The following is a 24,732-nucleotide window of genomic DNA, read 5'->3' as shown; positions in this document are numbered from 1 at the left end:
GTATTAAATAATAATTTTTATCTAAAGAAATGTACAAATGTCGTATACAAACTTATTATTTATTCGCTTATTTCGATCAAAATCAATACAAGAGTATTTAGTTAAAAAAAAAAAACAAAAACAAAAGAATTATAAACAATTATCCAATTTAGAACAAATTTCTAGTTAGGTTTCCACCTTATAAAAAAGAAAGTAGCGATTGTGAGACCGAACTGTCACAGGGATAGACCGATTATGTGCACCCAATGAATTTACTGCGCAATGTTCAATAAATGAACTTAAAATTAATAAGGTCATACTATTCGTGTCGCCCTCCTACTGTAATAATCGTAGCCGCTGAAGATCGTTTTAACATAATTATCAAACGATATACGGCGTATACATTATAACGAAAGCGTATAACGGTGTGTGAATACTAACCTTTTTTTATTAATATGCACCCCAGAAAAATATTACTGATGTGCCCCTACTACTATTTATATTAAATGTAATGCGCCCATAAAACATAGCTGAGCATTATAAAACAAAAAATACACAGTATCTCCTTGTTAAGTATTAGAACAGTTTCACACCAACAAATTTTCAACGTTTCATTTGTAAAATCAACGTAGCCAATCGATCGTCGTCAAAACTCGTATCGTACCAACGAAATAGGCGTTTTTGATAAAAAAGTAATCGACGTGCAGATATTTTCTAGGCTTGAGCGCGTTAACGACAACCAAAACGACTAGTCGCACGATTGTAATCGACCGGGAACGGGACACGACCAAAAGAACTGACCATATCCCGGTGTCTTTTTTAACTATATGTTCGAAAACAATTGTTATATAAAACACGTCGTATGATGATAGTTTTCCGCATTGGAAATTACACACTGAACGCAAATGGAAATATCAAACGTCAAATCCGCCAATTTTATTTATGATTTTCAATGTTTTCTTTAGCGGCATTCGACACGACCAACCGCGACCGTCGATTCCGACTCTGCATAAAAAACAAAATACGATACGCGAGTATTTATAGCACGAAAATCGCCATGGTAGTCTCGGTGTTGATAACACAGCAGTCGTTAGTATTGGCCAAAACATTTTTCTATCAACAAATATCGCCAAGTCGAGAACTAGGATGAAAAGTATATAGAAAAATAATTTATATTAGTAAAGTATAGAAAAAATAATTTAAACGCCAACGAACGGACGCGATGTAGACATCCCCAACCCTCCCCACCACAAGAGTCCACGGGTACAAAGTATTAGAATTTCATTATTGTGTTTATTCGGTCGGAGAATTAATTAATTTCTCTATTTTTCGTTGGGTGTTGTATCATATCGAAATCGTTAGCTGAATAATATCGAAACTACAGCAGTTTAACATAATTTATTTGCAACGGACAAGAACAGACAAATGGATTTGACGCTAAAAAAACGTCAGTGACCGCGTGCTAAAGATAAAATTTTCTCAGCCCGTTGGGCAACTATTTCTACGCAGTTATTTCGGTTCAGTCCGAACGTTAGTTTCAAATTTGAACAGTTTTCGCATAAGCGTTACACTGTTGCGACCAAACCGATGGCGACGAGTGAAAAACAAATTAAATATAAAAAACCCATCGACCTACTGCTGTTGAACACAAGAGAGTGTCTTTTATTGTAAAATAAAACTGCCAACGGGACTCGGAACGGTCTATGGAAATTCGGTTGTCGATAACAAAAAAAAAATGTTATACCGCGTTAATGTGATAACCAAAGACATACGGACTATTATAAAAAAAGTCAGCGTATGCGTCACACGTGTTGTCCCGAACAATACGTGAAATTAAAACGTTCCGCGCGTACATAAGCTGCTGACGAAAATGTGATCAATGGCGGCCGGTGTGAAATTTTCCAACGAGACAATAATCGATCGTGTTCTCATGGTGTCCGATCGGCCAGCGCTCATCGTCCAAATGTGCTGCGACAGACGACCGATTCGCACGGGACCCGTCGACACATAAAACACATGATTGTTGTTTTTCAAAGGATTTCACCGTCGGAATCTCTGTCGACACGTGTGTGTGTGTGCGCGCGTTCGAATCGAAAAAATCTTTGGAGACACGCGACACTTTTGGGCGACACTGTTGAGATGCGTATTCGCGTGTGTGCAATGCACTTCGATTGGACGCGCCAATCAAATTTACACCGTATACGTTTCAATATTGTTACAGACGTGTTACGTTTGCTTTATCACTGGGCGGCCTCTATTTTTGCCGGTCTTTTTTTTTTGTCTCTACAAGAACGAACGCCGAGACATCGTTCGTTTTTCCGGAGTTTCCTTCGGTTGGGCTTACAACGTTTTCGGGTTTTTGTCGGCTGGCAAAATTTCACAGCACAATGAGACGTACAATCGCAAATCGATGTAATGCACCTTGACGGGTACGCAAAGCACCGTGTACAATAACTGAGAATAGAAGAACACACAGCGTACTACTCGTTAACAAGTTGCGCGCGCGCACACGCGTATTAGGATACGAGCCGATAGTGTACCTCCGTGATATTACATTGTCGAACGGAGGAGAGGACGAGGGGAGAGAGAGACGGAGAGCAGATCGTTCGCACCGGCCTGGAATAAAAGAAAAAGCATATAAAATATGGTTTCACCGAGTGAAATAGGTGTTTTTACGGAGAAAAAAAAAGAAACTCGGTCGTACTCGTCAATTATCGATGTTACGCCGTTAGCGGTACAATACTGTACGCAGTCCATATTTTATCGGTTACGGCCATTAAAACGTTTGCCCAATAGAGAACGGAAAAGCCAGGGGACGACGTTGTATAACACCTCCTCCGTTTTTTACGTAAATTTATTTCAATCTCGTTGGACACGATATAAATTTTACACGACGCCTACGGACGTGTTTCGCAAGAGACGGCGACGTTGTCAACGCGTTTCCGCCGTACAAGACATCAAAGGCGGACGTACACCCCCGTCCCGTTCTCTTCGACTTCGGCGCTGGGAGTGTACTATGACAATACGTCTCGTACGTCGGTAAGATTTATGGTAAAAAGTCAAAATATCCACTAGACACAAAACGAGCGTATATAATCGTTTTTCGGCGCGACTCGTAATTGCCTTGCGCCTTCTACACGTAAAACCCNCCCCCCGAGATGATTTATCGCGTCGTAAACGAATTTGTACTCGAACGACAGACGAACATTGTTACCGTTTTCTGCGTGTTCGTCCCGCGCGATCGACACTCGTCCCACTCGGACGGACAAAAACATTCAACGCTAGCGCACAAAGCGGCGTTCTGTCGCCAATGGTCGGGGGGTTGGAATCGAAAGCGGTACACGCGAGTTGTGCGACGGTTTACGGTCCCTCACAGACACCAACGTCGACAACGCGCGTTCTGGGCCTTACGATCGACCCGAAAACCGGACGATTTGCTGTTCCATCGGCGCTCACAATCGAGTAACGGGGCCGTGGTCGTGTTTTATTTCGGACGGCACGCGCGCCGTATACACCGACAGCAATTAAAACGCGCCGACCGTTTATGGTTAATTGAATTAGACGGTAGTAGTGATATTAGTGGTAGTAGGGTCAAAAATATGCGATCGGGTCGCGTACAAAAGACCTTCTCCCGTCCCGGCGCCACGAGTCGGCGCACAATTCAAGCGCGCCCCGTGCACGACAATATTTTTTTCACCATCGCTCGGCGTCACCGCGTTTTCAGTTTTGGTTCTTGTGCGACGAACGTCGCGGATCTACCGTACGGTAATAATACTGCGCCAATTAGCGTCAGTACGACTCGTACGGTGTCGAATGCGCTCGTTACGTCCCGTCCCGTCTCGGCTTACAATTTTTTCTCCTTCGGAATCCAACGATTTTTTTACGGCCCGACTTCGTTTACGCGCTCCCCGTCATATCGTCCCCGGTCTTGTACTATCGCTTGCGTACACGGGGTCGCGTTAAAAAACGTGGGGCGCACGCGACACAACCCCTTTTCTGCGGACGTAATATTTCAGTTGCACAGCGACTCGTGAAAACGTGAGTCGCGTTATTACTTCGTCGTAAACGTCATCGCCTTTGAGTCATACGCGCCGTTTAGTACGTGTCAGTGGCCCTCCTGTATCGAATGAAAATAAAAATCTGGCACGAGCCTTTGACCGAACACACGGTATACGACATTACAATGGCGGTATAAAAAAAAACGTCAGCGTTGTACGTATGGTTCATTTTTTTAACAAAAATAATCTATTGTGCGCGTTTGCGGTAACGGTGCCCGACCGGACGAACGTGCGCATACCTTTTGTGTCGGCCGACGGATTCGCAGGATGTATTAGTACGTTAGAGAAACGCCTCCATCCTCTCCGGTCGGTTTTGAACGGCTGCCGCTGCAGTTGTTTCTTCTCGTTCGTCCGACCCGTTCGCTTTCGAATAAACAATACTAAAAAAACTCGTTCCGCGAACGCAAACTTCCCTCCCCCGACCTCGCGTCCCAAAACCGTTAATAACCGGTGCCGATTATTCGCGAACCGTCCGGCCCAAAAAAGATCTCGGGGGGCGCCGGTCAAATATAACCGCGGCAGACGCGCGTTAAAGTCTCTTTCCGCCGTCACCAACGAAATAAACCTGCGACCCGTCTAACGGGATTTCCTGCGCAAAACACCAGAACCGAACGGAATAAAGCGCGTCTCACTACAAAACCGAACGTTTTGCGTTTTCCGGACCGATTTTGAGCGGCGCTTCGAGTTCGCGCCATGACCTCGACCTTATCGAATTTCAACATCGTCTCTGTCCTTCTACATCTTCTACTCCCCCAAAACATTCTGGACGCTTATTACGCGCTCACACACGTGCAGCTATGCTACCACGCCCGTCGTGCACTGAACTGAACCCCTTTTGCTATTCGATAGTACAAAAAACTGGCGTGTAACTCTACACCGCGAGCGCGCGCCGTTCGAACACAATGGTCGGACCGGTAAAAACATTTTTCTACGACGACGACGACAATGTGTCGCGTGCTAAAGGGTTTCTAAATAATGGTTATTCGAAACCGACAAAGGTGGTGGTAACCGAGTTCGCCGTAGTTTGCTGGCGATTGGTTTTATTCGTTTGTCGGTGCCAGTAAAAAACGCAAGAAATAATAATAAGTCAATACAAACACGGAGCTGTAGACGATATGGCCGGTAGTGATATTGCCGGGTGCGCATAATAATGTTTGGGGGGGCGGTGGCGAGCGATGTAATAGCGAAATCGCTATTAATGGTCCACTAACGGGGGGGCGTATAACGAGGACGGCTGCACATACGCGCCGAGGCTACCCGTCGCCGGCGAGTAAATCAAATTAGCAAGAACGGTAGGGGGTCCAGAGCGGCCCGTGTCCACGCAACCCGACACCGCGCGTGTACTACACTCCAGTTATATATATTGCAGTCCATATACACATATGTGTATGGATAATAACATGGTTTTTGGCCGCCGCAAAGGAGTCAAACTGAGCGTCCGAACACATGAGCGCCGCTAATTGTGTATCTGCTCTCGTCTATGACATTGTGCCATATAAATAATAATTCGCATTGGACGATTTTTTTAGTTTCAAAATTTAATTTTACTACGTTTTTCGTGTCTTTGAACACACAAATGTTCAGCTCCCCCCCCCCCGACCGATGTCGATCGACGGATCCGTTAAAGGATCACTCGTGGTGTACTTAAAGTCGAAGTCATCATCGCCGTACACACGTTTTTGACTCGAAAACTTGCATTCAATAGTAGTCTCCTTAAAATAAACGCCAAAAAAAAAAACTAAATTTCGCGTAAAAGTCGAAAAATTAAAATCACCCGTATAAACTACTGTTGTAATAAAATCAGTATTCGAATTTTTGGCGGTTCTATTTTTCTGTAATTTTTAAAGTCTTTGTTTATTTTGGATAACTTAAATTTATACATTTTCGCACACGATTAACACAACAAACTCGACATTTATACTAACAAGTCGTGTGCGTTGTGAGTTCGGATGTGCGAAAAATATACGCGAGTACAAGTAATGAAATGTCATTCACTGCCGTAGCGACGGTAATATTATGTTTATTTACAAAACAAAGTCCGCAATAACAAAATAATAATCACTACATAATTTTTATTACAAAAAAAAAACCCCATTAAATAACTAATTGGAAAACCGTTTGTTTTTTAACGTGCAGACAGATGGCACAACTCACGCGTTTTTATCTATTGTCCCGTTTTAAACGACTTGACGTCCCAACACACGCCAACGTCTACAGTTCCACCAGTGTCGCCCGTTAACAACACACGACAATTGTAAATGTTTAGAATAACCGATTTATGTGAAATAACAAGTAACAAGGTTAATCGCGTATGCAATTATTTTGGGTGAGGTAGGTCGCGGTATTATCAGCACGGCCGGGCACCGTATATGAACTGCTGAGCACATGACCAACCGAGTAGCGTATCGGCCCAACCGTTTTGCAACAGAGCCTTGAACAATNTATTTTGGGTGAGGTAGGTCGCGGTATTATCAGCACGGCCGGGCACCGTATATGAACTGCTGAGCACATGACCAACCGAGTAGAGTATCGGCCCAACCGTTTTGCAACAGAGCCTTGAACAATTTTTTTTCCATACGAATTTCACGCGTCCTTGCAAATAACTCCGCCGGTGACGACGTCGTCACCGGTGCGTGCGTCCGGCCCGTACCGGGTCTATTCATCAAAAAGTACACGCGGTCCTCTTGTCCTCCGCCGCCGCCGCTGACGCACCGGCCCACGGAGTTTATCGCACAGAGTTTTGCCGCACTCTTCTATTGTTACAACAACGACAACAATGCCGTTTTACAAACAATACACGCTACGTTGTAATCGAACGGTTCGCGTACCGGATCGCTGGCACCACGCCCGTTTGTCGTACGTCAAATGCTTCCCCTTTTTAAGCTGCTGCTACCGCCGTCACGACGGTCGGTAATGTCGACCGATAGGAAATCGGTCGCGTACGCGTGAAAAGAACGCGCGCGGCGTCTCTTGTTGCCGTGCGAGGACAGGGTGTCTGCCGTCGTGTGGACAGGAGTCGATCGCGGTCCAATCTCTCGATCTAATCGAGACACCGACGACACGCACGCACGCGCGCACACACGTTACCCGTGCGACCCTGTGCGGCGCGCATACCGGTTCGGTGCCGAGACGGACGCGTCTCAATACAAAACCGTCGTCGCATTGTAAACACGATCGGCCGTTGACTTTTTTATTTCTTTATAGTTTCGAATGTATACGCGCGTATAATTGTTGTTTCTCGTTTTCGCCGTCTCGGTCCAACCGCCCCCGTTTTTCGTTACGTCACGAGTAGTTCACTTGAAAAACAGACCGGTGCGGTCCGAGACGACGACGCAGCGACACTACCGTAAATCTATGCAACACGGTCGAATCCATAATGACTCGGTAAATTTTGTACAGCGTCCGGAGTGGCCGTCACGTGGACACCGCACTGTCACCGTGTCGACGGCGGCGGCGGCCGAGCTATTCGAAAAATGTGAGCGCATCGAAATTTCGCGGTAAAGCGACGGCGACGGCTTCGAAGAAACGCAACAAACTCGTATTTTCCCCCTGCCGCTCCGCACGTACAACGCGATCACCGTCGGAGTTTACGGATTTATTACACGTGTACCGAAACGGTCGCAGCTGTTCTGTCCGGGTACTCCGTAGAAACTAAAAAAACAAAATATATAAACATCAAAAAACTGACGTTATGACACGCGGTTTTTGTTTTTAACGGGTTCCGTATGCTAATGATGTAAACGCCGGGAGGCGCGTACATAAATTAAAACCCAAGACGAGCCTTCGTGTCCGGTCGCTGCCGTATCGATTTCAAAGCAATATCATCTAAAAAAAAACTGCGCATCTAGTCGGCAGTAGATTTTACTATTTTTCCGGTATTCGATATTGATGTGTACCCGTCCGAATTAAAATCAAACAGCGAGGACACGGTACTGGTCAACTGCAACGCGCCGGGCAGCAGCAACAACAATGTTCGTCCATCGCTGGTCGCCGCAACGATCCCAAACGGTGTCCCGGGAATTTCATTTGTTTAACGTCACTGGTGTGTACGACCAGCACAACGATGTTTGGATTTTTGTTATTTATTTATGCGATCGAGACGCGCGGGGTGGTAGGAAGATGAAATAAAAATGCGCATAATGAAGTAAAAGTTTCTGGTTAAGTGATTTCACGGCGAGCACGGTACACATACCAGTTATTTTTGTTTTATTATTATTATTTTTTTATTGTTACCGGTATTTATTAAAATACATTACAAAACATTGTGCGTACCGTATGTACACGGTCGGCCGTGGTAGGCGTACCATAGTTCCGCCTTACGAACGCGACTGTACACACACACACACACACTGCCGTCGTGTATACTATTCGTACGATTATTGTGAAATAATAAGAATAAAAAATACATTTCCATAGTTGTGTGTAACAGTTATGCCGAATTAATAAGACCTTACCGGCGCCAAATCAATAAAGTGTCGATTTGAAAAAGCCCACGCGTTTTCACACGTTGCTGTGCGCTGACGCGGCCGAGATTGCGTATCGACCGTCGGGGTAGTTCAACCCAAAAACCGTCGGGGTAGTTCAACCCAAAAACGTCGGGATAGTGCAACCCATAACCGTCGGGGTTACCACGAGAACTGCTAGTGTACGCGCGTGGGACGCCCTTGTCGTGGACTCCGCAAGACCGACGCGTCGGGGCGCCCCGAGCCACTCGGTAAAAAAAGGCGATGCGTACATTTTTTGTAGCACATAAATAACGCGTCGTACGAATATAGAAGTGACACGAGACGCATAATATTATTACTCGTAAGTTATAGGGTTTTTTTTTTGTTATTCCGGTCTTATCGTAAGGGGGATGGTACGCTTTTGTTTCGGTTTTTTTGTACGTTTTCAGGTATGGAAACGCCGTCGCCTCCGGCTCGGGGGCAACGTGCACGACCGACCGACTCGTATATCAAAATCCGTTTGACATTGATTAGTACTTACTGACAGATTAAAATCAATGGCTCCCCCCGACCGTAATACCATAACGTTTATTATTGTTATTATTACATTAATACGGGCGCGTGTTCACTTAGCCGGTACACTCACTGCACACGAATTAAAATATTACCTATACACGTCGCAGCAGCACTAGAGGCTGATTTATACGGTCTTCTTCTGCATTTCCATTTTGTATTATGTTATTACTCGATCCCTGACCATTACAACCTAAAACATTTATCTTACGACATTTGTCGGGTGCCGTCAAATTTTATTGTAATTATGCGTAACAAATATTTTTCGCATCCAAAAAGTTGCCGATTTCTACGTCGTCGTTCTGTTTTGGACTGCAGTAACGCCATTGCGCGCGCACTGTCCCGAATTAATTACGAAAAAAAGAGAACAAAATATGTACACATTTTTTTTATGTTCCAATTTTTATAATTACCCGTATAAAAATATCACGCGAGTTTCTTCACGGGAAATAGTTACAGTTAAAAAACCGGTTTGCGCGCGTCACGTCATTTTTTAATTTATGATTATTTAAATATTATACGCGCGAGCGGACCGGCAAAAAACCGACTTATCGTAGATTTTTAATAATTTTTTCCCTTCTCGACCGAGTTTCCCATCGACGTTACATGCACGGTAAACGCGCGTACCACACCACTGAAACCTGTATACGAGGCATAAAACACAGAAACGCATAAAAAATAATTATCCTCCGAATATATTTCGAAAGGCGCGATTGGAGTTATCGTAAATTTATCGGTTTGGATACGCGGCGGCCGGCGCGACACACCAGAAAAGAAATCCGTCGACGCCGTTCGGTCCCAGAAAAACCCCGTCGAATTCCGCGCATTTTAAAAACGTCATAAAGAGCCGCCGCCGAGCGCAATAATAATAATAATAATAATACAAAAAACAACCGTCTCGGTAATAAGCATGCGGACAATCCGGTGTACGATCGGACGCAAGAAAATTGCACGCGCAGTGCACTACAGATATACTCCGGCGGCCGTAGAATGTAGTTTTTTAGAATGCTTTGGAAAGAACGCGACGTCGGTGCGGCGGCGGCGAGGGGGTGGAAGTCTAGTTCGTCCGAACCGTGTAAAGGTTTTTATTTTAGCCGGGACGACGCTGAACGCTTTGTCGGCGAACCGATACCACCGCCGTAGCAAACACTCGTGTTTCGCAACGGGTCTTCACCGATCCCGCCGCCAAAAGCGGGACCAGTATTAGTATCGTCGACTTTATCGATCCGATCGCAGAAACGGGTCGAGTTGTTCCATGTGATTTTTTACACCGCTACTGTTTTACACGAGACGAACGAATCGAGTAGTTTTGTCGAGCGCTGAGGAAACAGTTTTTTTTCTGGACGGGACTCGAGCGGAGACAAAACGTAACCGGCACCTACACTCCCTCGCAAAACAGCTAAAAAATGTTTTTTCTCAACTCGAATTTCCCACTAAACGAGGTGCAGCAAGGCGTTTTTTGTATTAAAGCGTTTCCTTTTTACACGGCAATTCGTTTGATAGTTTCGATTGCTAAACTCTTTGATTAGTAAATATTTAGAAGGCGGCGTGTAGTGAAGTAACTATTGCGTTAGAATGTTTTTTTTTTCCACGGACTACGTCAACCCGAAGAATACCGGTTATGATATATTCGAATGACCTTCGCATAGATAAAAATACGATTTACACGATTAGCGGCCGTATATTACGACGAAGCGGTTTCGGTTTTACACTGCGGCCGACAATAACAAATAACACAACACGACTCAATTAAAAAACAAAATCAAATATCGTTCGGGGGCGCACGGTATCCGAATTGGATCTCACACTCCGGAAAATCCGGAGTTTCTGAGTTTCGGCCACAAGAGCATTTTGTTCGCAACGGCCAAAACTAATTGCAGTAATCATCTTGCCGCGGGCGTCCCGACGATTGCTCCGAACGCGACGTTTCAAATTAATCTTGCACACTGGTTAAAAAACACGCCGCGAAAATCCGTCGGGCGATAATCCATCGAACGCCTCTGAGAATTCCGTTTGGAAAAAAATCGCAGTAATTCAACATCCACCGCGTTTTTATTCGTCTGTGTATAACTAAATATATATTTAACTATATATATGTACACTATATAACTATATAGTTATGGTACATACGAGTGTAGAATGACAGACAAATATAATTTTTGTGTAAACTCCGACGGCGGATACGAATGCGTTTCACAACACCGCCCGTGAAAATAATAATAATAACAATAGTATAAGACATAATAACGACATGAATTGTATGTGTACAAATGTTGTGCTACACATAAATACAGTCACACACTAACCGCTTTTACATTGTTTCAGGTAAAAATATGGTTTCAAAACCGAAGGAGCAAATACAAAAAAATGATGAAAGCTGCGCAACAACAAGTGTCGACGCCGTCCAACAACAGCAGCAGCAACAACAGCGGCCCCGGCCACATGTTGGGAGGCCCCGGCGGGGCCAACACGCCCGGTATACCGAACAGCCCACCGCCGTCCGGCGGCCTTCTAGGCGGTAAGTACTCGACGTCCCGCCAGTGTTTCCCTTCGGCTCGCGTACCTCTTGGACCAGCACAGTCACGCTTTTGGGAGGGGGTACTTTTGCGTTCTTCGTGTCGATTCTAATTTGATTTCTAGTTTACACGGACACTATTTTGTTTCTGGTTTTCATGGAGTTTTTTTTTTTTTTTATTCGCTTGGGCTTTACCTACACAAAAGAAGACTACACATTTGTCGTACATGTTACGAATATTAATGAAAAGTCTGACGTTTTCCTCGGCGATTCGATGCCAAATAAGATAGTGCCGACTGAACTTTTGTGCGCCCAGCGATATCTACTCAAAAGTTTTTCCACCGCGATCGGTATATCCAAATTATTATATTTTTCTACCGCCTTCGACGCAATTTCCCAACGTGGCAGCAAAAAATAATTTCCAATAGAAACCCGTTGCCACTAAGAGGGCTTACTTTTTCAAAACTTGAAATTATTTTCAAAGAAAAAACCTGTCGGCCTTTTTCTAACATCCTCGGAATACACTTGTAAAACAGTAGACGGCGATGGCGTCTCGTAGTCGCTCGTCTTACAACAAAACGGTTCGCCCGACAACGTCTCGGGCCGCGGTTAAAAACTAAAAAGCTCCGGGTCGCGATGCCAATTTTTTATACACTCCTCCGGTCAGTAGTCGTACTAGCGCCCGGAAGAAGAATTTTGATGTTCAGAGCCCCGAGCGAAAAAAATAACACACACCCAGACGTACACTCGCCAGCATACGAAACAATAGGTCGGAACAGGATGGGTCTGTCAAGTGACCGTGGGAGATTGCAACCGTTTCGGTTCACCGAGCGTACCTGCCCGCCACGACTGCCACTACTAAAAACTACACTATACGCATTACTATATTCCATGAACTACTACCGTGTGTGTGTGTGTGTGTATTGTACCGACGGTGTGTACGCGCACACACTAAACCGACAAACGAAACGTCGTGGAACTGTTGGGTATTTTTTTTTTTACACTTCTTTTCCCCGAGTCCGTCTCGTTCGTTTGGCTTTGTTAACGCGGCCGTATACTTCTCGTTCGTTTCCTTTTGTACCGCCGTTTCTTTTTTTTTTTGTCCGTTGCGACGATAACGCGGCGCAAAACTTCCGAACACCCTCTCCGATCGCCTCCCCTTCCCCACCGATCGACACGAGTCCGAAGCCACCGTTTTGTACCGTCGATCGGTACAACGATTCGAACCCTTCAACTGCCCAAAATAATAGAAAACCGAACGGGTTCCGCTCTCGGTCGTGAAAAGCTGTAAACGCGACGGCGGTGTCGTCGTCGACGGTCTCACACCACCGCACCGTCAGACCGATTGCTCGCTGCCTCAAGCCGCGCGTACGACAATTACACGATCACACCGACTAATTGCTATTGTATATTTAATTGCCGGCCGTGTAATTACAATATCGATACATTGTGTTGGCGGCTCGTGTCGCTAAAACCCGTTTCTGACCGTGTCGTTGACACACACTATTTAAAACACTCGATCGGCTCTAATCGACCGACTGTGGTGTGCATTAGTGTTATACTGTACACACACGACGACCGCAGTCGAATAGTATACACTGTACGTCGATAACAATAAAACACTATGTATTTGACATTTCCGGATGCCGGAAGGGTTTTTAAACGCTAAGAAATCTCCAAGTACGGACGGAGGGTGCCGTACTCGGAGGTTTCTGTCCACTTGAAACCTTCGAGTGCCGCCGACGAAAGCCATTCGGTCGTCGACTCGGTTTTTCCAAAAACCCCTCGACGCTCGCCGAAATCGGTCGACCGAACGGATCGTTGATATATCCTTTTGCATTATACTAATTGTTTGTTTTTTTTTTTTTATGTTTTTTACGCAGGTAACGGTTCGTCGTCCGGCAGTCAGCCAAGTCCGACCGGAGGATACGTCGGCGGTCACGTGGGCTCGGGCATGGGCCAACACGTCGGCGCCAGCCCCACGCCCAGCTCGACCCCCGTCAGCTGCGACATGTCACCGGTGCCGCCGGTTCACCATTCGTCCGGCGTGTCCGGTTCGCCGCCCGTCGTCGCGTGGGACATGAAGCCCCCCAATCTGTCGTTGGCCACCAACCCGCATCATCATTCGCACCACCCCGCCGCCGGCTACATGCCGCAATACAGCTGGTACCAGACGGACGGCCCCAACCAGGGACTGCTATCGTGAGTGTCGCTCTACTACTACTAATTAACGAATAACGGCGCGTGCGCTTACAGTCGCTGCTCGTATGAAACGCGACCGCCGTACACAAATCAAATGCGCAACAGACTATTTGCGTCGCTAACACTGCCGTGCGGTATCCGGTGCACCGCGGCGCGGTACCAAAAGTACCGCGTAACACGGAAAAAACAAAGACTACCGGTAGGAAGAGGGGAAGGGGTGTATATTGGCGTCTCGCAAGACGGGAGACGGCGTTTAAAATGTGTGAAACACACCCGCGCGGTAGCACTTGCCGGGGGGTCGTTTACGAAACGGATACACACACGCGCGTCATGGTTTGCCGACGGAAAGCTTACACTGATGTGTTTATATCACAACCAGACTCCTTTGTGCGGATGCCACTGACGCGGTGCATTGATCGGTACCACCGCCTACGCGTTCTTCACCACTGTCGGCAGTCGGTGTTTTGTTGTGGCCGCCGCGCGAGGAGGTTATAATGAAATTTGTCACGGTAGTACCGCTCGGAAGACACTACCGTAGTATTATATAACGCGCCCCCCCACCGCCGCCGTTAACTGAGCAGAAACAATTTGATTTAAAAGGGACGTGTTGTTTACAAGGTACGGCGATCGCGTGATTGATGACTTTCGGGGTCTAGAGTTTTGTTATTATTTTTTTAACCGTAACGAGCCGCCGACCGAGCCCCCGAGTACGTTTTTATCCGTTCAATTGTCGCGTTCGACGTTCATTAATTAAATTAGATTCGACGAATATTTCACAAAAAAAAAGGTAGTCTTTTTTTTCGTAGCTTCCGTTCGGATCACAAAGTCCGTTACCTCCGATTGAATCGATCATAATTAATTAAAAATGATTAGCAACAGTTATTCGTAATAATTTCGTTTACTAAAATACTATTATGCCGACCGATGGCTAATTGTCAACGCGTATACAAACTCATCACTGGAATATTATTAATACATAGTAGTACTCCGTGGATAAGTGATAATTAGTTATTATGACAACTAAAATGCATTCTAACGTGACCGAATCAATTATAATTATGAAGAGTAATTACCAAGTAATCTAATGTGAACCGCAATGTTTATATATTTATATTAAGTATCTATAAATGTTCTATCGATTGTTATTGTACCGGTCCGTACAAATTTATATGCCGCGCAGTGCTCAAAAAACTCGCCGCATAAACTGGTTTTCATTAATAAACGATACATTTTAATCGATCCAAAGGCGTAGCGGTTGTCACGTTTGTAATCGTAGGGCTTGTTGTCCGGTGCAATCTGCGCACGAGTAAAGTACGTTTTAAAAACAATAAAACGATATGCGGAGGAGGCACAAATTTCTGTTCCGAGTGGTCCGCCGTGTTGTTGAGCCAAAACCGTTTTATGAAAATCAAAAAAATTTCTCGCGCGACCGATCCAGACTACAAACAAACGATTGACAAATTCAGTATTTGTAATTATTTTTTCAACTAAAATTGGGCTATAACGATTTTTGTTTTTGATCGGTTCCTTTAATCTCAATAAAATACCGGCTCATAATCACCGTTTTAAGTTTCATCTCGCCCAACAGTTACTCCGAAGAAGGCCGTCGAACGAGCATATCGATTTCAAAATAAATACACGTTCTTTTTACCGCAACACAGTCGGTAGGACGTGTGCATTATGCAAATCTGCGGCCCTCGGCCGTCGCAAAGAGCCGATCGGTCCGTGAAAGTGATCGGTAAAAAACACTGGGAGCACTCGCACAACAACCGACTACTTTTATATTAGACAAAAATATCATACTCGCCAAGGATTCAACTCGTCATAATTATTATTATTATTTACCTCGTGTTCCAATGTCACTCCGGTTGAACTTTCTAATACCTGGAAAAAAAAATAATCAACAAGAAACAAACACTCGTTTGTCTAGGTTCGACTGTTTTGCAACTAGATTAAATGTACCGACCAGTTCATTAATATTAATTAGGTACAAATAATCACATCGTCAACAAACACAATTAGGCGATACGAAATCGTGTACCAAACGAATAAATTTATTTACAATTACACGCGTTCTTTACTATGTTTTCTACGTGTGTTCGTTGATCGTGACTGTCATTAATGTTTTGATAATTTTTTATTTCATCTTTCCACCTTCGTTTCGGAGTCCAGCAGTCCTAAATAATAAAATGGTTTCATCGATTCGCGGGCAGGGCACGTGGTTTTCTTGTATTGTTTTCGTCTCGCCGGTTCCCTCGTACTTTTAAACGTCAGAAATTCGCGATTGCGTGGGTGTCCCCTTGGTATCCCCTCACAGTGACGTCAACGGACTTCCGGTCGCGCCGAAAAATCGGTCTTCGCCTAACGAGAGAACACGGAGGCGAGTCGGAAACGCTACACAAAAGTCGAAAACGATTTATCACCGGCGTTTCCCACGACGGCGACAAGACTCTGTGACACGTTTAGTAAACACACAGTTATTACTCTTCCCCCCGCCCTCCCCCGGTTTCTTCCATTGTATTCTGCGTGCTCCTTACTTACACGCACCGAAAAGGATTATACGGACGTTTTCTGCCGTTGTTTTTCACCGGATCTCTATACGATTTACGACCGAAAACAATTCGATCGCAACGGCTCCGTTCGTTAAATTTGAATAGTTCTTACACGATGAATACAAATTGTGTATATTCACAGGCAATGGTCACGGTGGGTTGGTCACACACACACACACAGTGTCTGTCTATCTTCGGCGCTGGACTCGACCGGTCTCGTTCGGTAGTCGGACTCGACGGCAACCAAGACCGCAGAAAACAAAACAACCCGTTAATTACTCTTGTAACGAGAGTATATTCTTTTACGACCGCCGACGTTGTAAAGAATTAATTAACTCGTCGTTTAATTCGCTAAAATCGCATTACTCGAGAGACCGTTAAAATTACAATAACTGTAACAGAATTGTCGGCCGTTGAGAGCGCTCGATTAGGGCCAAAACGCATTTCGAGTACTGGCGGTGCTTCACCGACGTGGCGTTTTTTAACGGGTTGTCAATCGCGATTACTGTACTCGACGGAACACAATCGATAATTAAACAATCGAAGGACAACAACCGATCGATTAACGAGGGCCGTGTACATTGTTACGATGAGATCTTAAGTCGGGCGCACTCGAACCGCCGGCGAAAACTTTTTCGGCCCGGAAAGCAGCGACATGTGTGCGAATAACGACTGCCGCCGGCAGAGGGTAGTGCAGTCAAACAAAAAGCAATTGTTTACCGCGACCCGCACACGCAGTCTCTTGGCCGACACTCGACGGGTTCCGTTAATGATACCGGTGCCGATACACTCATTTATTGTTATTGTCATTGAATTAAGTTGGTAAAGTTTCTAAACAGTTTCAAAGTACGCGTCAAGTACTCGGCGGCGGTAATCGAGCAAATGTCGTGGCCGTCGAACGAAAAAACCGACACAACGCCCTAAAGAGGAAAACCGATAGGAAATCGTTAATTCCGATGTCGGCATCGAACGACACCCTCGGCGACAACACCTCGACACGGGACGTCCCGTTCTCGAAAATAATCGTACCCGACGGGTTATCGCGTAGGACTCTCAGACGGCGTTTCATTGCATATTTTACCGTTGTAATGGTCATGCGATTGGCACCGCCGCCGATTGGTGGTCGATATGATATGGACACCGCGGCGGTCGATCGATTCGTCGGCGGATCGGTGAATGGACGGGCAACACCCGAAAACGATGACTCGGCAGTTATTGCTCGTTGGACGCGGCGTAATGAACAATCGTTCCATTTGTCGTCTCCGATCGGCCGTCTCGTACCGTCGACACGCCAACCCAACCGGACGTCGAAACGATGCCGTTTGAAAAGTACCGTATTTGCCATCGTGCCGTTTGACGACGAAATAATTCGCTCGTCCACGATCGAAACACAAACGGCGCTCGGGACAGCACCGAGCACATTGCGGTAAACTGTCGTTGTCCATTGTGAACGCGCGTCCCGTAATTCGGCCGTCCAACTGCGAAAACCGACTGCGTCCGGACACCCGTTTTGCCCGCGCGACACTCCGTTTGCTGGTTGTCGCGCAACACAAACTCGTGCCGTGTAAATAGATTGCGTTGGGTTGTAATGTACGGCAGCCACCGCATCCGCTCAAAACGGAGTGCACGTTTACGGATAATTGATGTTAATGATTTTTTTGTTGTGTTCACAGAGTATGGCCGGCAGTTTAACACACTATAGGAAAACAACTCGACGACAATCGTTTTACCGACTTGGATAAAATAATACTAACGCGGTTACAAATGCAATTTTACATTAACAACGCGTACAAGTAACGCAAAATACGTGTACGTTATTCTGACCGTTTAGTACTACTCCGATTAATCCACGTTCCGGTTCCAAAGAAGATCACTTGGTTTGTTAGTTTTTCTTCGGTTTGTTTCGGTAAACGCGCGATTTTTTTTGCTGTTTTTTTTTTCTAATCATTATAATCTAATATTATAATTATCATTATTATTATTTTAATCATTACCTATTAATAATACGAGTAGATATTATTATCGTCATCATTATTATTTTATTATTATTATTATTATTATTATTATAATTATTATTATTATCATTATTATTATTATTATGTTAATTGGTTTTTTTTTATTGTTGTAAATATTACGGACTTGTGTATTATTTTTCTAAACGCGAAAATGACGAATAGTGTTGACAAAGAAAAAAAAATGTATTGTAATTACACGTGTAAAGTTATGTACTTTGGATCCTTCCATAAAATATTATTGATTTTATTATACAAAAATTATAGTTAACTTTTGTAAATAAATGGAAAATAGTGTTATTTATATGTATTATATTAATGTACGTTAGAAACTAGAGGAATCATAGGAAATAGAATTTTTAAACAATTCATTTGTGTTCTTAATTTTCCCCTAAACTACGTCCTTATGTTGACCGTTCGAGTACAAATTAATAACAATACAAATGATTAAAACGAGCAGCTTTCCTATAAAACAACACATATCGACTTTCAGTTTCCCAGTCGACATGCTAAACACATCTCCAATCGTCCGCTAACTGTTATTGTTTAATTGTGTTGCTCGTGAATTAAAAAAATTGTTAAATTTTACAAGAAAAGTTTCCCATTTTTATTATCATTCAGCATGACTTATTTTAAACCTCTTTCGGTACTTTATCATACTCTTTCTCTAAATCTATATATACTTTTTTATTATTTTCCCTATACTTTTCTATTAGTGGCCTAACACAAAATAATCACTCCATTGTTGACTTATCAGGTATATCTAAACCGGTTTTTAGATACCGATTTTTCATTTCTTATTCTCTTATCTATTACCTATTCCCAAATTTTCATACTATGGCTCATAAGCTTTATGCCTCTATAATTTCTACACTCCTCAATGTCTCCTTTACCTTTAAATATCGGCTCCACAATAGTATTCCTTCCTAGACTGCGAGTCGACTAAAAAAATATATAATAATAAATAGCCTAAATATCGTCGACTAATTCAGCTCCGCCGTTTGTATTGACGGGCTTGATTTTATTCGATAAATAAATGCAATACGCCTCAATGTTTGAAGCCTTAAAAAAAATGTCGATGTGTTATTTAATGCAAAGTTCATAAAGTGTTACAAAAAGAGCTACCTTTTAGAAAATTAATTCTCCATCCCCTCCAAGACCGTAAAAAAAAATGGAGTTTTTTTTTGTTGTTATTTAGATGCGATATTTTATTCCACTCCTTCAAAATATTTAAAAAAAAAAAATAGGTTGAAAGTGAACGTTGAAATCATGCAATTATACTATACAGGATTTTCAGTAATTAAGGAAACACTTAAATATTTTTACATGTAGTGATGGCGGTCAAACGAAAGGGAATTACGGGGGGATTATATCCCCCCCCTCAATTGACATATCTTTCTTGATAATTTTCTGCGATTTTCATAGTATATGTGTTTTATAAATTTGAAATCTTTAATCGTGACCACCTTTAAAGTTAATCAACAATAAAAACAGGGTTACTTGTTTTGATTGTTGATTACCTAATCGCAATCGGTTCTTCTATTGAACAGCGCACTGATAGTTTTATCATTCTCCATTTGATAGTTATCAAATTTTAGAATAGTGATACTACAAGACTATGCACGTGCAATTCTTGTTGAAAAGAGTTGCGATCAACGGCAGTACTGTGTGTGTGAGAAAGATGTCCGAACAAACCCAAAACTGCATTCTCTTTTCATGTACTAGGTAATTAAATTTAAAAAAATTAATGAGCATAATAAATATACAATTAATATTAATCTTACAAATTTATTAGATTGAATTTTAAACCTTGGTTAATATATTATAACTAGGTAATTAACAACGCTACTCTAAAATAAATTAAATATAATCATGTATTAAATATATTTCAAATATATTTGTTTAATATATATGTATAATAACAATTCAATATAATAATACAAATAAAAAGCTCCAAGATATAGGTACACAGATTCCTTGATTATTTTTATTATAAAGGATTTCCACCCAAAAATCATTTGTCTACCAATAGCATTTATCCTGAAAATGCAATCAAATTAAAATTATTTTCGAGTCACATAAGCGTTTGGCATATTGTTTCTTAGGATTTTATAATTTTTTTAATAATTTTGTATTATTCATATTATGTAGGTGATTATTAAATCCAATGCAAACAATTTATAATACAATAATGTACTATAAATTGTATATCAATATAATTTTATAAACCGATACAAACAATATTTGTTTTTTTACAGTTTATAATCGTTTGATAATTATTATTTCAAATATTTTTATAAGATTCATGAATGTATTGTGGTTATTCAATCATTTTTTTTTTACCTTCACAACCAAAAATTAGGATTTTTTTTAAGATAACACTTTATTGTCGTTTTGCTAAATTTCTTTTTCTTTTTATTTACTAACTTAGCTCTTTCAGACACGAATTATGATTGTATAAAGATAAAAAATTTATATAAAAAACTTTTTTCTTTGAAATTTTGTCAATAGGGAAACATCACCCCAGTGAACGAATACCACCGAGTTTTTAACTAAAACATTTTTCAATGTGATTTTAATAAATTGTTGCTGGTAGTCTTAATAACAAAGAAAATGTTCAAGTCCTACCGAAATATCACAGTTTTCGGTACAATATCCTTAACCGTTAATTCCCTGATGGAAAATTTCGTTTTAAACTTTTAATAATCAATAAAAAATTTTTCTCAGTTAATTATAAATATTTTTATATTATGACTATAGAGAATTTTACAGCTAACGGATATATATATATATTAACATAATGAGTGAATGACATCAAAATATAAATTGATACACTACTTAAAAACCTAAAATCTCTTAATCTTAATCTCTTCGTTGGTGAAGTCGTCACCTTATGACAAGTCGGCAAAACTTCCTTATAAAATATCAAAATTTTACAATATTTTTCACAGTTTTGTTCTTTTATTTGAACTGCGTATTTTAATATTGATACCGCTTTTCTACGTCTATTGTGTTACAAAAACTACAAAAAAAAAAGAAACAGATTTTTCCCATGTCCATTGGCAATGAATCGTATCAAAAGTTATAAGCGTTGTCAGCTAGATCTGAAACACTGTGTAAAACAAAAAAATAATTCTTACATAGTTTTCTTACAAAACATAAAAAAATACGTTATATTTTCGAATATGTTTACATTTTAAAATTTATATGCTTAAAAAGTCAGTTTTGTAAATTCTTGGTTTTACAAAAAGTCGATACTTTTTTAACTTCTGTCGAGACATCTCTACAATTAAAACGGCTAAAAATCGGGAAATATTGCTAATCGATTTGTTAATATAAAATATAAAAGTTCATTGACACCTAATAAGTTCAAACACGAATAATACTTATAACTAATTGAAAAATAATTGTAGGATGATTTTTTAGACTAAAATAATTGTAAAATGATACATTAAATGTATTAAAGTATTTTATATCAGATGTTTAAAGGAGCACGAAAAAATCAACTCGTTCCACAGTTTTTTATAAGAGTATTCAATTGCATTTTTTTAGCTTCGATGCGAAGCGGAGAAGGTATTAATTTTACTATGATGTGTTTTTTTTTTTTTTTTTATGTCTGTTGCCACTTTTTTTCAGTTCTCACTGGACCGATTTCTTTCAAAAATACGTCAAAAGATCACACATCGTATCTAGTTGGAGACATTACCCTTAAAAATTGAAAAAATTTCCTCGTTCCCCGTAAATGGAGGAAACCTCCAAAAAAATTACAAATTTAAAAATCGCTAATTTTCGAAATTTTTTCACTTTTTTTTCTTAAAACTTCCATAACTTTTTCAAAAATCAACAAATCAACATAATTTTTTTTAAAACTAAAACCTTAGATATTTCCCTTTTATTTGATATCTTTTTTTTGAATAACACTTAACCTGCTCATTGGGGGAGATTTAAAATAGCAACTTTTTTACAAAAACTAACTTTTTCAACTTAATTTTTGAAAATGTTCCGGAAATACTGCGTCCTTTAAACATATATTTAATTAAAGCTTATTTTATGTACTATAAAATGGAAAAAAAAATTTGTCCCGAAACTTTATCTTCTACATTTAAACTGCTGCCGTAGTTAAAAAAAACCCTATTTTTTGTTAAAATTTTCGATTTTAAATTTTCAACTTAAAAATGCTATAACTTTTTGAAAAATGTATATATTAGCACAATTTTTTTTTTCTAAATACATTATAAGTATATCTTTCATTTGACATAATTTTTATTAAAATTGGACAATTTCCTCTTATATAGGGGGCGTTCAAAACTTGTAAAAAACATAGATCTTTTTCAACTGAACTTTTGAAAATGTTCCGGAAATACTGCGTCCTTTAAACATACATTAAATCAAAGGTTATGTTATATACTATCAAATGAAAAAAAAAAATTTGTCCCGACATCTTATCTTCTATATGCAAATGGCTGTCGAAAATTAAAAAAAAATGTAATGTTTGCGATAAAAATTACCTTTTATCGGGATGTTTTTTGTACTTAAAACTGCCATAAATTTTTCAAAAATGAACAAATAAAAATAATATTTTTTTTTATTGAAACCTTAGATATTTCCCTTTCATTTGATATAATTTTTTTTGAAAATCTAACACTTATCCTGCTCACTGGGGGGATTTAAAATAGTAACTTTTTAAAAAAAAATAACTTTTTCAACTTAATTTTTGAAAATGTTCCGGGAATACTGCGTCCTTTAAATATATATCAAATTAAAGCTTATTTTGTGTAGTATAAAAAAAAAAAAAAAATTTGTCCCGACGACCTATCTTCTATGCGCAAATAGCTACCATATTCAAGAATATGCTATTTTAACAAATTTTTTTTTTATAAATTAAACACTATCTACAGATTTGCATCGAAGCGTTTTTTATGATAGTGATTTTAATCACTGTCAGATATCATCTATACTGGACCCAACTATGCCACAACCCCACTGTACCGCTACCCCACTGTACCGCCACCCCACTGTGCTGGGTTTTTATTAATTATACAACCAATAATTAACCTTATTGTACATGTGAATTAGAGGTATCATTTGTAGCACACGGAGTATACAATTTGCGAACTTAAAATTTTAAAATATCAATTTGGCCTCTAAACTACAACCCATCTTATTTCAGACTATGAATATCCAAATAAGAGTTAAGAACCTCCTACCTCGTTCCGTCTTACATTGTAGTCTATTCATACCTTTAAAAATATTGAATATACGACCCTGATATGAGCTACTACTTACACTGTTCTTATAAAAACTTGTACAGTATCTTAAGTATTTAACCTATATAATCTTCAATTTTTCAGATGAACATGTAAGTACATATATAATAATAATAATATTTAATTAAAGTATTAATTTTTTAATTATAATTTTAATTAATTTAATTATAAGTAAAGTAAAAATTAAAAACAATTTTAGGATAAAAAATGTCTAAGGTTTTTTTTTCTCGGCCGTTTATTGGTTTAAAGGAGAAAAAACCAATATGGTTCATCGTATGAAAACTCTCAATACAAATCAGAGGCGACGCGTTTCCAACTGAAAACCCAACGACTTGATTACGTCACCAGAAGAGTCAACAATCGTATAATTTTTCACCGATAATATTGAATTTCTTTGTCTGAATATTCAGAATTATTTAAAAAGTAAGGTAGGCGGCCTATCTAGGTCAATGTTCGTATGCGTTGCGCTGGGCCGTGTAAGTTTTCCTGTCCTCTCCAGCACAAGCAATAGCTTTTGGATATAAAACATGATAAACATGGAAAAAATATAAGAAAATCCTTGCTAAAAATATTTTTATTTTAATAATTAAAAAAAAATAATAATCTTACGCGCTTTTAATCTACAGAGTGTTCAATAAGTAAGAAAATAGGCCAATTGTTACAAACAATGAGAACAATAGAAACCCGTTTTCTTACTTACACAACACTCTATATATCGAATTCGAAGAGGTCACTTTTAGAGTTAAAATTGAAAGAGTTTCCGACGACCTATGAGTAAGTAATAGGCCACTCGAATTAAAAATGATAATTTATGAAATTTGTATCAGTGTATGGTAACCGTTATAATCTCGTGCATTGAATAATAAACAAAAAAAACAAATGACAATTGATTTTTTTTATGGTGTCATAAAACAATATGAATGAATGTTACATATAAAATGTTGCAAATTTTTTCGTGTTACTATGTGCAAATTATGAGACAAATATCGTTTCTACATTGCATATCATATATTCAAGTTCGATTCTGATATGTAAAGAAATGATTATGTCTTTTGCGTTATAATCAAATATCTAACATATAATTATATACTTTGAAATAAACATTATTTTTATTTTATTTAATTTTCCG

At 40.5% G+C, this 24,732-nt stretch overlaps 1 protein-coding gene across 1 annotated transcript in view; it reads left to right on the top strand.

The window, feature by feature from the left end:
* The window catches only part of LOC126897502 (homeotic protein distal-less-like), a 44,256-nt gene extending 25,564 nt beyond the window's left edge, over positions 1-18,692 (top strand). Inside the window, exons 3-5 of the mRNA XM_050671162.1 lie at positions 11,381-11,573; positions 13,454-13,772; positions 17,998-18,692. Of these exons, the coding sequence (XP_050527119.1) occupies positions 11,381-11,573; positions 13,454-13,772; positions 17,998-18,016 (531 nt within the window). The 3' untranslated portion in view covers positions 18,017-18,692. The remainder of the gene's footprint in view (positions 1-11,380; positions 11,574-13,453; positions 13,773-17,997) is intronic.
* Positions 18,693-24,732: the final 6,040 nt, after the last annotated feature.

Source organism: Daktulosphaira vitifoliae, unplaced genomic scaffold (assembly GCF_025091365.1).
Source record: "Daktulosphaira vitifoliae isolate Bord-2020 unplaced genomic scaffold, ASM2509136v1 Scaffold_2, whole genome shotgun sequence".
Taxonomy (NCBI): Eukaryota; Metazoa; Arthropoda; class Insecta; order Hemiptera; family Phylloxeridae; genus Daktulosphaira; species Daktulosphaira vitifoliae.
This window is presented reverse-complemented; position numbering and strand designations above follow the sequence as displayed.